General features: G+C 37.4%; 1 protein-coding gene across 3 annotated transcripts; it reads right to left on the bottom strand.

The window, feature by feature from the left end:
- Positions 1–883: 883 nt before the first annotated feature.
- Positions 884–16,170, bottom strand: LOC121981542 (single-stranded DNA-binding protein WHY2, mitochondrial-like). Of its 3 annotated transcripts, none has more exons than XM_042534113.1 (8): positions 16,031–16,170; positions 7,051–7,139; positions 6,875–6,975; positions 6,698–6,790; positions 6,437–6,531; positions 6,295–6,368; positions 4,789–4,877; positions 884–1,271 (listed from the first exon to the last, which is right to left on the bottom strand). In XM_042534113.1, exons 1-8 carry the CDS (start codon positions 16,066–16,068, stop codon positions 1,149–1,151), a joined length of 702 nt encoding a protein of 233 aa, XP_042390047.1. In that variant the 5' UTR covers positions 16,069–16,170; the 3' UTR covers positions 884–1,148. The 3 variants fall into 3 exon arrangements, with proteins under 3 accessions (XP_042390047.1, XP_042390049.1, XP_042390048.1); XM_042534115.1 differs by having other exon boundaries at positions 884–1,249; XM_042534114.1 differs by having other exon boundaries at positions 884–1,238.
- Between the last annotated feature and the right edge of the window lie 1,267 nt (positions 16,171–17,437).

The following is a 17,437-nucleotide window of genomic DNA, read 5'->3' as shown; positions in this document are numbered from 1 at the left end:
TAATATAAACATTAAAAACCAAACACATATACATTGAAGGAACATAAATAAACGCTAGGAGTTCACTTTTGAGCTCAAATTGGTTCACTTTCTCTGTCCTTAAATTGGTTCACTTTTGAGCTCAAATAGAGGATAGTCTTGCTGCGATCTTTTTTTTTTAGGCTCTAGGAGTTCATCTATGCTTCCTTCTGTATAGGTTGATAAACGCTTGTTCACTGCAGGTGTCCGGCTTCATTACATCATATCACTTAAACTGCTGCAGTCTTGCCATCACCAATGAATTCCTCACATCTCTAGCCCGTCTTCTCTAGCCCGTCTTCTATGGCAAAGTTGCGTTTGCACTTTCCAACTGCAATTTCCTTGCCACTGCTGCCAAATTCGTCTAGAGTTTCCATATATAGTATTTTAAAAGTGTTACATAGGATGTAATATCCTGATGTAGATTTCTTCCTTGATGTTCTAGAAGCCCGCTTGCTCTCGGTTGACGTTTTGCTTTGTCAAGCAAGTTATCTGTCAAAAGCGGACTTACACTGTAAATACCATCATTAAGGTTTTACGTTCACTTAAGCTCTTAGTTTACATTTTCTACTGTATATATGCTATACTGTCAAACACTGATCCACCAAAAGTATTCGTTGGGCCTACTTTGCTCAATCAATATGATGGGTCATCCCATCTATCAAAAACTTGAGTTGAAGATCTTTAAACTTTGCTAGCATTTGATGATTAAAGAGTGGAAATATTTTTGTGTAACTTCTCACAGAGCATTTTGTGGTGGCAAATGCAACCACATTATTTAGATGACGAATACCAAACTAGTTCATCCTCGAAGCATTTCTAAGATCAGTTTCTTTTCCTTTAAGCTACATGTTAGTCCATGAAATTCATAGAGAAATTGATGCTTCAATCACCAATACCAGTGCGTCAGCAAATCAAAGTTACTACAGGTAAAAAAAACCATTGAACCGTAAGTTATTGCCTTCATTTTAGGGAAAGTTGCACCAAAACATACAATTTCCATGCCTTTGTGATTTAACCTACTGATGTTCAATATAAATTCTTGTGGACCATATCGAGCGTCCAACAAGTTCAAAACATGAGCCTGATTTGTTGTAACTAACAGATCATCTGGAAAACCAAGATCTAAGTTAGTTTTCCCATTTGGAAGCAGGATCTAGCCGCCTCTCAAATTGCTTGTGCAGGTTTGATGCAGTGCCAGGCAATTGCGATCTCCTGGCCTGTGACCAGCCTATAATATGTGGCAATATATACTAAAGGACAAAAGAGAACAATGATACGAGTTAAATATATATGACAAGGAACAATAATTTGTTTGATGACAGGCAAAGAACAATTTTTTACCAACAAGTGAAATTTCAGTATGGTGGCCATCCATGTTTGAAATACTGTATAGGTATATATATGAGTGCGTGTACATAAAACATGCAGATGGACCATTAGGAAAGAAGAGTTAGCCCTATCGTAAATTAGGTGCAATGTGTTAGTTATATAGAAAACTCAATTATATACCTCATGTTAAAGGAAAAACATAGCAGCAATAAAGATACAGTTTTTTGACATCGCATATGGAAATTGGAATGGTTGAGGTGGTCAATGTTGTTGAAAAATAAGAGATCATAAACCAGTGTTTAGAATCTTACGAAATAAAACAGATCTAAAAGGAATGGCCAATGATATTATAGAATAGCATCAAGTTGTGTTGGTTCCAACAATTTGGGGTGGGTTGACTAAAATCTCTAAAGTAGAGATGCATATGAAAAAATAAGTTAAATCTCTAAGTATTCCTAAAAGGAAAAGCTATATACTGCATGAGTCTCTAGGTTCAGATGCATAAATATGTTTGATCGGGCTATATTTATATCATATATTCACTTGTATTGTAACTGTGCAATTAAATCTAATGTCAAACTTTTCATTGTGTTAATCTTTTTCCCTCATTCCATGCCTAATTAATTCAAATAATAGAGCAATTATGCTCAGTTGTTTCCAATTTAGTTCTGTGTAGTCCTTCAAGTTGGCAATGTGTGATTTCTACTTTTTATTTCTACATTTTTAAGAGGTGAGCGAACCTGAAGTTATGTTTGTCTATTGTATCTTAAGGCGCTCATATAAGCAACATCAATGATGATCGATTGCTAACAAGGTTAAGGTGATTAAATGATGCCACACCATTGAGATCGTTTAAACATCATTAATATAAAACATAGTAAATACTGATCTCTGTATATTTTTTTTTCTTAGGCTAGTCTGTAAAGATAACTTGAAGGGGAGATCCGTACAACGATAAAATTGTTGCTTTATGACAAAAAAGTTACGAGTTAGAATCCTAAAAATAGTTTATTGCAAAAAATAAAATAAGATTACATACAATAGATCCTTTTTTAAGACCCGTATGACTAGAGTTTCATATACTGAATTATCCTTTAGTATGTAAAGATCACTTATTTGTGGATCACTTTCATAATAAACTAAGTTCCTCAAAAAATGGTCAGGTATTTTCATAAGAAATTGTTGGGGTATGTTTTAAAAAATTTAATAGTGAGATAAATTTAATATTTATAAGTTAATCTTGGAATATATTTTTGTAAATGCCACTATTCTCAAAGACCACTAAGACAGTTTGACAAAGACAGAAGCACCTCAGTAACCACATTTTGACGAGACCAGATCTCCTGGTCCATATTCTTGTAGATCAGGGGATGAACTACATAGAATTAGATCAAGGGATGAACTACATAGAATTGCGATCAGATCGTGATCACAATCCGACCGCAATTGATTACAATCTCTCCTTAAGTTCAGCATCCCCCAAGTTATAGTTTGAGTTAGGACGGATGGCTAGAGACCGCTAGTGGTGGGCAAGTGACCAGGCTGCTAGGTGCCGAGCAAGGGTGGCTTTCGGACCGCCTCTAGCCACCTGTCCCGACCCAAATTATAACCTGGAGGGGACAATGAACCCAACGAGAGATTGCAATCAATTGCGGTCGGATCGCAGTCATGATCTGACCGCAATTCTATGTAGTCCATTCCTTGGTCCATAAAAATATGGACCATTCTTCCCACTTCTTGAAGCTTCTTATGGCCTAGATCCCTTATATAAACCTATCACCAAACACTTCGAATGAGTCCATCTGGCTACTCTAATTTGATCACAACAATACAGTACAATTTACTTGGTTATTTATGGTTTTTAATTATGTTAATAAGAAAATTTCGTTAATGCATGTATCTTATTTAGGATGTGTTTATAGTTATATCAGTAGGGACAAGTGTTAGTAATTCTTTTCCCAGAATCCGTCAGTTATTCTGCTAAAAACAAAAATTCCAATTCAAAAGCATAGAATTGGAAACCAAAACTAGATCTATGAAATGTTGGGCATATGCATAGGTTAACAACAAAAGGGGAAGGAAGGTTGAATCACAAGCAAGGTTCAAAATATTGCTGTGTTGGAGTTGTCTTAGGCCAGAACGATAAGGATTCAGAATAGTATCACTCAGTATAATTTGGCATACTTTCAAGCATTACAAAATCAAGTTAAATGTTTTTTAATCCTACAATCCTATTCCACTTGATTTTTTCCTGCAAATATATGTCTATAGCAATTAGAAGACGTGAAAGCGGTGTCGAGTTGCCAAGATAGAAGGAGAAGAGACAGTGAAGACATAGTAGACGGAAGATGGAACACGAACTCAAAACCAGTAAGGTGGAGGTCACAAGTTATTACTACACAAGTCCATTAAAACCATTTGTATTGGTTGCCAATCAAAATGATATTTTTTAACCGTGCCAAGTGATATTGATTGGCACTTGAAGCCATGATCAAAAGTGCTGTTAAACATCCAAGTTAAGGAATTACTTCATTCATTTCTTGCAATCCGGCTAGTTCTTTTCTTTCTTGTGATTATTACCACCGTTGTTAAAATTGCAATCTAGAACTTCAGATCTTAGGATCCAAACTAACCTAAACGAACGAACCAAATCCTAATTGTGATCTAAATTGAGTTAGGATCTTATGAACCTACAATCCGATCCTATGCCTAGTTATTGCTCCTACACAGGATCCTGGTAATGACAACATTGATTTGATAGAATATATTTTCATTCAATTACACATTTTAAAGATTGACATTAACTATAGCAAAGGACTTTTTTCGTGTCATAATTTGAGAATTTCTTCAACCATATAAGATTTCTTCTAACACCAAATTAGATATATCTCATTAACTTATCATTATCATGCACCTTATATTTATAATACACTTACTATACGTTGTTATTTGCAATATAAAGATAGAACATTGTAAAATTGCATTTAGTTTCATATATTTGTTTATGCTTCATTATATTGGAATGATATTTTTTACATGTCCATAGTAAAACTACATATTGACACTTATACAAGATATGATTAATTATAAATGTCTAGTTCTAAAGTAATTTGATTAAACTGCAGGATCTTACAATCCTCCAATCTGAATGTATGGACCTCTTTCCATTCCTTCGTAGGATCTTGATCCTAACTAACTTGATTACAACATTAAGAAGATAACTTGCTAATTTAAATTTCAAGAGCAAGGAATCCTACATAAGCCTATTTGTGGTGCAGACTACTGCTATCATCTCAAATATGGAAATACTATCCGGCCAATATCCTTTGTATCTCAAGAATTGGCCTATGGTAACAAATTAAATGCAAGGCAATAGGAAAATACGAGGAATGACAAAAAAATTCTTAAAAAAAAACTATCATACAACAAGAATCTTACAGTTAATATTGTGCGAATGACAGCGAACTCAGCTTTAGTAACTGAAATAGAAAGCCGCTCATTTGTATTCTGGATTTTGTTTGCAACCACTGTGCAAGTTATGAATAAATTTGGAGAATATGGTTTACTAATAAAAAAATAGCAGCCAGCAAAGACAATTATTTGGAGTAACTATCAACAAGTGTGGCCCATATTATTTCCATCAGACATATTTCTAAAACGATAGATAATATAAGAAGATATCATATTGCAACAAGTACAATTGGCCCAAAAGCTCCTGTCCATTATAACCACTCAAACTTTTATCATATGAATTACATCTTCAATCAATCTTTCATGTGTTGTTGCATAATGGCCCAACATGACCAACATATTTACACCGATTTCCTCTTCATTCAACTTATTTGACTTTTTAAAAAAAAAAAAAATTTGAAACATATTTCATATATTCACTATATAGTTCACTTAGCTAGAACCTTTAGTTTCACAACTTTTTGGCACAATTCAAGTTGTGTTTAATCAATCTAAACCCTCATCAATTAGCACAACTTGAATACAATTAATAAGCTCATCTGTTGTAAAAGATTATATAATATTAAGCTACCCTTTGATGTAAACTTGATAAACCAAAAGTAGTTCTACGATATTTAGTGTATTATTATTCATGCATTTTAACCCCATCAATAAATTACTAAATGCTATTTTCTTTCCTAAAACCAATAACAATGTGCAATAACGTTATTAATATCATAAGATCTACCCACATGAATAAAATCATATAAATCCTACTCATTTTATCAATATTCCTCCATTAAATGCTTTACTAAAATTAAAAATATTATGCGTAAAACTAAAGTAATTTCCAAAAGTTTATGTTTTCCACTTATTTCTCCTCAATCACCTTTTTCAAAGGCTTGATAGTACAATTCATTGACTTAATCCACATATAACTAGTACAACATTGTAGTCCACTTCTATTCTTATAAATAAACACTAAAGTGCTTTTGCCTCATCTATCAAGCATTTTCTTAGTCCTAAAAGTTAAGCTGAATAACATAGTTGATGAAAAGAAATTAGATCTAAAATAATGTGATTATGAATCTTGGGTTTTGTAGTCAGAACAAAGAATATAGTGGATAGACTGACTGACTTAATTGAACTTGCAAAAATTATGATTTTATATCAATTGCCTATATATTGTCTCAACAAATAGATAACTTTCTTAATATTGTAAGGGCCAAACTAAACCAATTTAAGGATAATTTGAAGCCTGTTTGTGTGGTATAAACTATAAACAATAAAGGTTTATTCCCCTTAATTTGAAAATAATTAAATATTACATTCAATCTATGAAACTAGAAGTAAATGAAATTAATCTCTTTTAAAACAATCTCCCCAAAATTGTCAAAATAACAAAACAAAGAGTAGCCAAAGTCAAAAGAAATATCCTGATCTTTCAATCATTCAATTCGAAATTCACAGAATAAACAATTTCCAATCTCTTACTCAAGTTTAGGAAATATCCCTTGTCATTGGCCGAGGGGGAAACTTGTAGTGATTTCCTCACTTGACCTTCAAGACTGCAAAATTCAATTGCTAAATGATAGAATGAAAATATTACATCAACGGGTATAATCAATCCCCAAACCTTGATTTCAATGAAGGATCATGTAAGAATTCACATGATTCATCAGGACCCAAAGCAATTAAGTTTCCAGCTTCAGTAGGTGATAAAGCAAAGACCTGTAAACAATAAATCATCCAATTAAGCTGTTTTGTCAAAGATGTGTGATTCTGAAACAAGATCATATGAAATCCAGGAAAATGTTGTAAACAATAGAAGCAAATATAACATAATGCAGAAATACTTCAACAAAACTTCAGAAGGAATAAGGACTGTGTTCGTTACCTGCCTCCTTTTCCAATCATACTTCTGCAGTGCAATTGCAGGATAAAATTTCAGCACAACACAGCCTCTCTTAAAAACTCTAGAACTCCTTGACTGGCACAGAATTAGGTTAGTTTTAACACTGAATTAATGCCTACACAGCAACACCAAGAAGCACTCAAACATTCAAAAGAATACATCCACTTCACGGATAGTTGGTAGAACTGGTTCCAACGACAATGCAGCTTTTCCTTTGAAAACTGTGTACTTTGCATATCTTCTAAATGAGGTGCTCCCAGCTACATTTTAAAAAAAAGTCCATGAAATACTGTTGTTTAGGTTACAAATACAATTAAACTTCTATCCGACACAACCATCAGTTACAAGATCAGGTCCAGATGTAGAAATTTCATGCGTAATCAACCATAGTGGTGCCTTTACTTCAGCAGCTCTACCCAAGGTTCTGGAAAGTTGATAGAAAAAATTAATAGATAGACTGAGAGACAAAGAGACCACTATGCAGGAAATTCTAGATCAATCTCCAACAGTTAATCATTTTTCATAACTAGCAACTATCACCTGCAACCTTCAGTCAATTTGAAATTGACATTTGTTTCATAAGAGCCTCACAATTTAGAACATCTTACTTCCCAAAGACCATCTAATGCTGCAATATCTTGTCCGATTGATGTATTTCTGCTAAAACATCTCACCACATATCTGTGGCTCGGTTTCATTGACAAATTTTAATCAAATAAATACTCATACACTATAAATCAATCACTATATAGCTAGCAGAATGAGAAAATTTTAAGATTTTATGATCAGACTCACGTCTTTGTCAAAGTATACTGAAGCTATCTAATCAATATTTCTGTTTACAAAAATATATGTATTTATACACTATAAGATACATAATATATTACCAATATTAAGGGCACCCACATTGGGGTGTAAAATGAGCATTATAATACCCATTTAACACCCCCTCTCAATTGTAAGTGGGCATCATAGAGTGATAGAGAGAGGGGGAGGCGTTCAAAGGCATTAACACCTTTGAACGCCCCTCTCTCATCTTTTTTTTTTTTTAACTGTAAAAATTTTTATATTATTTTTTTAAAATAGTAATTTTTTTTAAAAGTACTATTATTATTAAAAATAATAATAATAATAATAATTTAAATATTTTAAAATATATTTATGTAATATTATATAATTTTAAGATGATCGAGTGGACGGTGGGATTCATAAATAATGAGTGTTAATGTTAAAAAAAATGTGAGTGAAAGAGATATGTTGTTATAATGAATATGTGACCGTGGACCCATGCTTTTTGATGAGATGATGGGTGTTATAATAGTGATGCATTGTGGATGCTCTAAGGGATGAAAAGAGTTTATGATGCCAAGATATATGACTATATGCATGCCTGCATAGATGGCACCATAGGTCACCTAGTCCATGTGCTTTGTATTTAAAGACTAGCCACTTAAACCTTTCCTTTAACAACTATCTCAACATTAATATGCTATCTTTGTTGGATATCTGAAACAACTTAAAGGGACCTTCTACAAAACTATTATCTAAAAGGAAACAATATCCAATGTATTTTACGTACACTCGGTTACAGAATCAAAAGTGATACAACTCTGGATCAGCTCCAAGCCAATGAAACGGGACTGCAAGTCGAGATGTACGTCCCGAACCAAGAGGAGCATGAAGGGGACTTGCACGTGCCAGCTGAGCCGATAACAAAAACAGAGGTCAAGCAAGTTCAACGTGTTATGCAAGCATTGACAGCTCATATCTTGGAAGGGCAGGCTATGGAGTTACAGTCGATGCCATGCCGAATGATCAACTTCATACAAGTCGAACCTAAATTGGGCCAATTAGCTGCGGAAGAATGGAATATCATGATGCAACATGTTCCTAGTCAAATACCATACTAGAATGATGGGAAAACACACCATTTTGGTTGGAATTGGTGTGTCATTGAATGCCACCTACATTTTGGACGAATTCCCAAGTGGGGAATAGCTAGAAGGAGTTTGCATGAAGACTTGCATTCATTATCTTCTCTTTCCATGCCTTGGAAACTACGATTTTTAGTTCTATATAATGTCTTGAGTAGATATCAAAGAGGGCAGCAAACATTCTATTTTGAGAGAGTTTTCCTCCTTGTTGTTCTTCAGCAACTCTGTAGGGATTACGGGTGAGCACTTGTAATTTCTCAGCACTCTTATAATATCGGTTCTTGGTTCTGTTATAACTACTGGGTCGATATTCTCCATTTTCTCATAATATTGGTTCTTGATTCTCTATAATCAACGGGTCAATATTCCATCCCTCGAAACCTCCTTTGGACGATCCCGGAACTGAGTTCCAAATCTTATTGTTGCTGGGTCTCGCGGCATTGTTCGTCGGGGTTCGCATCATCTTTGGTATCAGAGCTTGGCTCCAAATCAGGTTTATCTATCTATCGTAGTGTTTATATTTTTATCACATCAGTCCATACTCATCTTGTTATCTTCATCTACTTTCTAGTTGTTTCAAAAAAAAAAAAAAAAAAAAAAAAAGAAGAAGAGGAAAAACAAAAAGAACAAAAAAAAAACACAAAAAAAAAAGAGTGAACAGAAAAGAAAAGGAAGAACAAAGATCGTTTGATTTGTTGGACTGCATCTCGTGATATACATCTAGTGCCATCTGTGGCTGCCGTGATTCCATTTCCATTTGCATTTTTTTTCTACTCTACTTACCATCTCCATTGTGCTGCTTTGATTTGCTTTATTCTATTTTGCTTTATCATATCATCATTTCTGTTTACTTCATATCGTCTTTCCATCATTGCTTGATTGACATCGTAACCTTGATCCAATTGAGCCTAGAATCGGTGTTCTGAGTTTGTTGGGTTGAACAAGTGATTGCTTATTTGACTTGCTTAGTTTCTCTAGAACTTTTTGGAGGAAAACAAGTGAGCAGAGAGAACTCAATTTTCTGAGTGAAACACGAGTATTTTTTCCAACTGAGTGCAACACGTGAGGGAGTGAGTGAGGATTCCCCTTTGTTTGTAATATTTCATTTGCAGCTCACTATGTCTCAAGAGCACGGTGGCAGGATTGATCCGAGTGATGGAGGAGCGGCTGATCAGATTACGATCATGCGGGCTATGCAGCAACAATTTGAGCGCATGAATGTCGTGTTCAATGAGATTCGAGATCGGCTGGATAGGCATGAGGATCGGCTCGAACAACTTCAGCAAGAGCCATTACCTAGGCCTCGGAGACCCGACCCGCGGCCACATTTTGCTCCAAATGTCCCAGATGATGACTATGATGATGGGGCGAGCAATGAAGTAGACTCCAATGCTACTTGGAGGAGGGCTAGGGCTATCAGACGCGAAAGACCAAGGCATGCTCAAAGGCAACACCGAGAAAGGGAAGCCGTAGATCGTAACATGGGCACCATCAAGCTGTCCATTCCTCCATTTCAAGGTAAAAATGGCCCTGATGTTTATATTGAATGGGAGAGGAAAGTTGAGCTAGTATTCGATTGTCACAATTATTCGGAGGAGAAAAAAGTGAAGCTTGCTGCGGTGGCTTTTACCGACTATGCCATTATATGGTGGGATCAGCTGACCCTGAGTAGACGTCGAAACCGTGAGCTTCCCATCGACAATTAGGAGGGTATGAAAGCCGTTATGAGAAGAAGGTTTGTTCCATCTCACTATTATCGGGACTTACATTTGAAATTGCAAAGTCTGAAGCAGGGGTCCATGACTGTGGAAGACTACCACAAGGAGATGGAGATAGCCTTGATTCGGGCTAACATTGAGGAGGACCGAGAGGCGACCATGGCTCGGTTCATTTGTGGCCTGAACCGTGAGATTGCCAATATTGTTGAGCTGCATCACTACGTGGAGCTTGACGATGTGGTACACATGGCAATGAAAGTTGAAAGACAACTCAAGAAAGGAGTGCGATCATCTTCCAAGTATGAGGCTGCGAGTTCATCCCCTTGGAAGCAGAAGTGGGGATCATCAAAACCAACTGAGAAAGCAGTTTCAAAATCAAAGGGAGAGACGAATGTAGCCAAGACACAACCTAGCAACAAAGATAGGGGTAACTCATCTTCCCAACCTCAAAGAAATCGTGACATCAAATGTTTTCGTTGTTTAGGATCAGGTCATATTGCTTCTCAATGCCCAAACAAGCGATCAATGATCATATTGGATAATGGGGAGATCGAAATTGAAGAGGAAGATGAAGGAAATGAGTCCACTCCATCAGTTGAAGATACTAGTGATGTGGAGCTTGCTGTTGATGGCCAAGCTCTTGTTGTGCTAAGAGCTCTCCATATGCAAGCCAAAGAAGACGATGATGGGCTGCAAAGGGAGAACATCTTCTACACCCGCTGCCATGTGAAAGATCGAGTATGCGGTTTGATTATTGATGGTGGCAGCTGTGTTAATGTTGCAAGCAAGTTAATGGTGGACAAGCTTGGTCTGCCTACCTTGAAGCATCCAAAGCCGTATAAACTCCAATGGCTCAATGACAGTGGAGAAATGAAGGTAACCAAGCAGGTCCTTATTTCATTTACGATTGGAAGGTACACGGATGAGGTTCTGTGTGATGTTGTACCCATGCAAGCTAGCCATTTGCTTCTTGGAAGGCCATGGCAATTTGATAGACGGACCATGCATGATGGGTACAAGAACCGCTACAGCTTCAGCAAGGATGGTAGGAACATTACACTTGCACCTTTGACACCTCGTCAAGTATTTAAGGAACAGATCCAGATCAAAAAGTCTATTGCAGCAAGAGGAAAAAGTGTGGCTGAGATAGAAAAAGAAAATGAGAGTGAAAATGAGAAAAAAGATAGTGGAATGAGAATGAAAAAAGAGAGTGGAAAAAAAGAAAAGATTGAGAGTTCAGCCTTGAAAAAGAAAGAAGAAAGAAAAATGAGCTTCTATGCAAAAGAAAGAGAGATCAAAAGTGCTTATAACTCCGATAGACCGATGATCTTGTTTCTATACAGGGAGGCCTATCTTTCTTTGGCTAACCATAATGTTTCTTTGCCTAGTGCTGTGATGTCTCTTTTGCAGGATTTCAAGGATGTCTTTTCCGAAGATACGCCACCTGGGTTACCACCCAAAAGAGGAATCGAGCATCAGATTGATCTCATTTCGGGAGCTTCCATTCCAAACCGACCAGCTTATCGAAGTAGTCCAGAAGAGACCAAAGAGCTTCAAAGGCAAGTTGAAGAACTTATGACTAAAGGACATGTTCGTGAAAGCATGAGTCCCTATGCTGTGCCTGTGCTGCTGGTTCCAAAGAAAGATGGGACATGGAGGATGTGCGTGGATTGTCGAGCTGTAAACAAAATAACGGTAAAGTATCGTCACCCTATTCCTCGCTTAGATGACATGCTTGATGAATTACATGGATCCACTATATTTTCTAAGATTGATTTGAAGAGTGGGTATCATCAAATTCGAATTAAGGAAGGGGATGAGTGGAAAACAGCTTTTAAGACAAAACAGGGGTTATATGAATGGTTAGTGATGTCATTTGGATTGACAAATGCTCCTAGCACATTTATGCGTCTCATGAATCATGTGCTACGTGCATTTATTGGAAAATTTGTTGTTGTTTATTTTGATGACATTCTGATCTATAGCAAGAGTTTGCATGACCATATTGATAATTTGAAATGTGTGCTTGAAGCTTTGAGGCATGAAAAATTGTTTGCTAACCTTAAGAAATGCAGCTTTTGCGTAGATAGGGTTGTTTTTCTTGGATTTGTTGTTAGTTCCAGAGGCGTGGAAGTTGATGAGGAGAAGGTGAAAGCTATCAGGGAATGGCCTACCCCTAGCACCATCACTGAAGTAAAGAGTTTCCATGGTTTAGTCGGGTTCTATAGGAGGTTTGTGCCAAATTTCAGCACCATAGCTACCCCTTTCACGGAAATCATCAAGAAGAATATTGGATTCAAGTGGGGAGACTCACAAGAGAAAGCCTTCAGCGCATTAAAAGAAAAGCTAAGTACTGCTCCTTTACTACTTCTACCCGATTTTACTAAGGCTTTTGAAATCGAATGTGATGCTTCTGGTATTGGTTTAGGTGCCATTCTTATGCAAGAAAAGAGGCCAATTGCATACTTCAGTGAGAAGCTCAATGGTGCAGCATTGAACTACTCAACATATGACAAGGAACTCTATGCATTGGTGCGAGCTTTGGAGACATGGCAACATTACTTGTGGTCCAAGGAGTTCATCATTCACACGGACCATGAGTCACTAAAGCATTTGAAAGGCCAAGGTAAATTGAATCGTAGACATGCTCGTTGGATTGAATTCATTGAAATGTTTCCTTATGTGATCCAATACAAGCAAGGAAAAGAGAATGTGGTAGCAGATGCTTTGTCACGCAGGTACGCCCTTATCTCTACCTTAGGGTCAAAGTTTCTTGAATTTGAGCACCTGAAGGAATTGTATGTGAATGATGCTGACCTTGCTGATATCTTTAAAGCATGCGAAAAGGGTACATTTGATAAGTTCTATATGCATGATGGTTACTTGTTTCGAGAAAATAGACTTTGCGTTCCCCAAAGTTCTATGCGTGAATTGCTTGTTAGGGAGTCACATGGGGTTGGATTAATGGGGCATTTTGGAACTGTGAAAACCTTGGACATTTTAAAAAAACATTTTTTCTGGCCTCATATGAAAAGAGATGTTGAAAGGATTTGCATTAGGTGCATTGCATGTAAGAAAGTCAAGTCTAAGGTGCAACCACATGGACTTTATATGCCTTTGCCTGTGCCTAGCCACCCTTGGACTGATGTGTCAATGGATTTTGTGTTAGGTTTGCCTAGAACTAGGAATGGCCGAGATACTATTCTTGTGGTTGTGGACCGATTTTCGAAAATGGCACACTTTATCCCTTGCCATAAAACTGATGATGCTACACATGTGGCAAATTTATTCTTTAGGGAGGTGGTCCGTTTGCATGGGGTCCCTCGAACAATTGTTAGTGATCGAGATGTGAAGTTCCTCAGCCATTGTTGGCGAGTCTTGTGGGGAAAACTGGGGACAAAGTTGTTATTCTCTACCACTTGTCACCCACAGACTGATGGGCAAACCGAGGTAGTTAATCGAACCTTGGGAAATTTGTTGCGTTCTGCCATTGGGAAGAACTTGAAAGCATGGGAAGATTGCATACCATTCATTGAATTTGCATACAATAAGGTTACACATTCTTCTACTAAGTATTCACCTTTTGAGATTGTCTATGGTTTTAATCCATTAACTCCATTAGATTTAATTCCATTACCTGTGGATAAGATTGCTAGCCTTGAAGGTCAAGCAAAGGCTGATTTGGTGAAAAGGATCCATGACAAGGCAAGACAACACATGCTGAGGAGGAATGAGCAGATTGCAACCCGTGCCAACAAGGGATGAAAGCCGATTACTTTTCAACCTGGAGACTGGGTCTGGGTTCATTTTCGAAAGGAGTGATTTCCGAAACGAAGCCAATCCAAGCTGAACCCACGTGGTGATGGACCATTTCAAGTACTGGCGAAAATCAACAACAATGCATACAAGTTGGATCTTCCAGGTGAGTACCAAGTGAGTTCAACCTTTAATATTTCTGATCTTTCCCCTTTTGTTTCAGATTCGAGGACGAATCCTTTTGAGGAAGGGGGGGATGATACAACTCTGGATCAGCTCCAAGCCAATGAAACGGGACTGCAAGTCGAGATGTACGTCCCGAACCAAGAGGAGCATGAAGGGGACTTGCACGTGCCAGCTGAGCCGATAACAAAAACAGAGGTCAAACAAGTTCAACGTGTTGTGCAAGCATTGACAGCTCATATCTTGGAAGGGCAGGCTATGGAGTTACAGTCGATGCCATGCCGAATGATCAACTTCATACAAGTCGAACCTAAATTGGGCCAATCAGCTGCGGAAGAATGGAATATCATGATGCAACATGTTCCTAGTCAAATACCATACTAGAATGATGGGAAAACACACCATTTTGGTTGGAATTGGTGTGTCATTGAATGTCACCTACATTTTGGACGAATTCCCAAGTGGGGAACAGCTAGAAGGAGTTTGCATGAAGACTTGCATTCATTATCTTCTCTTTCCATGCCTTGGAAACTACCATTTTTAGTTCTATATAATGTCTTGAGTAGATATCAAAGAGGGCAGCAAACATTCTATTTTGAGAGAGTTTTCCTCCTTGTTGTTCTTCAGCAACTCTGTAGGGATTACGGGTGAGCACTTGTAATTTCTCAGCACTCTTATAATATCGGTTCTTGGTTCTGTTATAACTACTGGGTCGATATTCTCCATTTTCTCATAATATTGGTTCTTGATTCTCTATAATCAACGGGTCAATATTCCATCCCTCGAAACCTCCTTTGGACGATCCCGGAACTGAGTTCCAAATCTTATTGTTGCTGGGTCTCGCGGCATTGTTCGTCGGGGTTCGCATCAAAAAGTTAAAGGCAGGACACTTGAATCTTTCCTTTAACGACTATCTCAACATTAATGTGCTAATGTTGTGCCCCAATTTAGTTGGAAAAAATACAATCTATACAAAGATTTATCATTGGTCATAAAGGTTTAAAACCTCAAATACCCTGACCAAGTTTATGTTGGTTGACCATCTTGATATTCCTTTGTCGAACAATAAGTATATTGCATATGCTTCCACCACGCATGACTTTCATTGCATTTCAATAGCTACCTCCGTATGAACAGTTTTCTGGACATAAAAACTCAGTGTATCAAAACAAAGTTTTTTGAGAGGCAAGATATGATATCCAATCTACACCTCAAACTCAATGACTTCAACAAAATGAGCGATGAAAGATGTTGAAGAACTTCAATGACTTCCACATTAGTGTCCGTTGCACATTGAGAAAGTGCATAACCAAGACGAACTGCAGAAGTGAAACTGCTCTTTGTATTTGACCTTGCAAGTAAAGCATATTTGATTTTCATGCAACATTAAATGCTTATCCTAAATATCAAAGTGCCCGCATCCAAAAGCCTAGATCAGCATTCAAATCACCCCAATCAGCAAACGAACTTCATCCTCCAAGCAGAACAGCTTACCACAACCAAGAATTCATACAAGAAAAATGAGGGGAAACAAGTCAAGTAAAGTTAACGAGCTACGATCATCTTCAACCCAATGATTGGACGCGCTACGAGAAGTCAGCCCGGAGGCTCTTGGCGCGGTTCGGCGTGGACTGAGATGGCGAGCGAGAAGATCGAAAGCTTGTCGGAAAAGGAAACGAATCGATCGAGAGAGAGAGAGAAGAAGAAGGGGAGTGGCTACTTGCCTGGAGGCGAGGAAGCGTGGGAGTCCGGAGAGCGCCATGGTGCGAATTAGGGCAGCGGGTGGCAATCGGTTTAAGAAGCGCCCAGGAAAGCAGACAGCAGGGTTTGGGCGTTGGGAACGGGGAAATGTAATAATTGCAACGGGTCCTCGCTGTTTTAAGAAATTGCACATTATATGTATTTTAAATATTTTAAAATTTAACTTTAGTGTTTTTAGTTTTTTTTTGAAAAAAAAAATCTAGATTTTTATTTATACAGTGAGGCAGGGTAAGAGTTATATAGTTAAGTCAAGTTCTTTGGTTTGTGAAAATTCTATTAAGTTTGGTCAATATTTGAAATTTCATCTTTGATCAATCTTGATTTATCCCAAGAAAATCTTTTTTTATATATAATCTAGGTGTTTAAATTTTACCCAATTAATCTTGAAAATAGATTATTTTTTTCATACTTTGTCATAGACACAAACTCTACCATATTCATCCATACTAAAATATTGATTGTATTATAGATTAAAGAAATGAATTTTTACCTCAGATTATGATGTAATGGTAAAAGAAGAGATAAATCTGTCAATGAGAGTTCAAATCTCATCATGACATATTACACCTCAAAGTTTAAGGACGAGGAGGAGGAGGAGGACGGAGTCAGAAACGCATTGCACCTCAGAGTTTAAGGGCGAGGAGCAGGGTGGAGTCAGAAAGGCATGGGCCAGGGCTACTATAGCTCCTGCCCAGGGTCCAAAAACCTTATATATATGTTAAGTATAAAACAAAAAAAATGTAATCTTATTTCTCAACTCTTTATTTTCCTCGTATACAGCCTTCCCTCTTCCCTTCTTTCCACTTTTTCCTAGCCACTGCCCTAGTTTTTCTTCTCCTTTTGGCGACCACAGTAGTCACTTTCTCCCATTTTGTGCTCTCCTTGTGTTGATACTGTAAGTATCCCGTGGTAGTTTTGATGTGATCAACTAAATTAAGTTAGGTCATACGTATTTGATCCTTGTGTCTAAGTGTGCAGAAGCTTAGAAACACAAAAAGTTGAATGGAAGACGTAGCTAGCGAGAAGGATGACATAAAAAAAGAGGTGATGGGCTCTGTGCATCCGAGGGACGAGATACTATATAATAGTACACCAATGGACGAGAAGACGTGTGCGGTGTCCGAGAGACGAGAAGTTAGAGATGAAGTCTGCTCGAGGAGAAGATCGAAGTTAGATTCAGGTGAGCTCAACTCCGAGTAGCCAGAGTATCACCCACATAAGATGAGATTAGCTTATGGGAGATGATCTGCCTTCTGCCTTATGGAAGGCGCCTTCCATAGCTAGAAAGGAGCCTTTGATAAACAGTGTGAATACGCCTTCCCTAGCTGTTACTCGAGGATTAAACTTTATCCTCAGGAGATAGAATTTAT

The sequence above is a fragment of the Zingiber officinale genome, chromosome 5A (genome assembly GCF_018446385.1).
Source record: "Zingiber officinale cultivar Zhangliang chromosome 5A, Zo_v1.1, whole genome shotgun sequence".
Lineage (NCBI taxonomy): Eukaryota > Viridiplantae > Streptophyta > Magnoliopsida > Zingiberales > Zingiberaceae > Zingiber > Zingiber officinale.
This window is presented reverse-complemented; position numbering and strand designations above follow the sequence as displayed.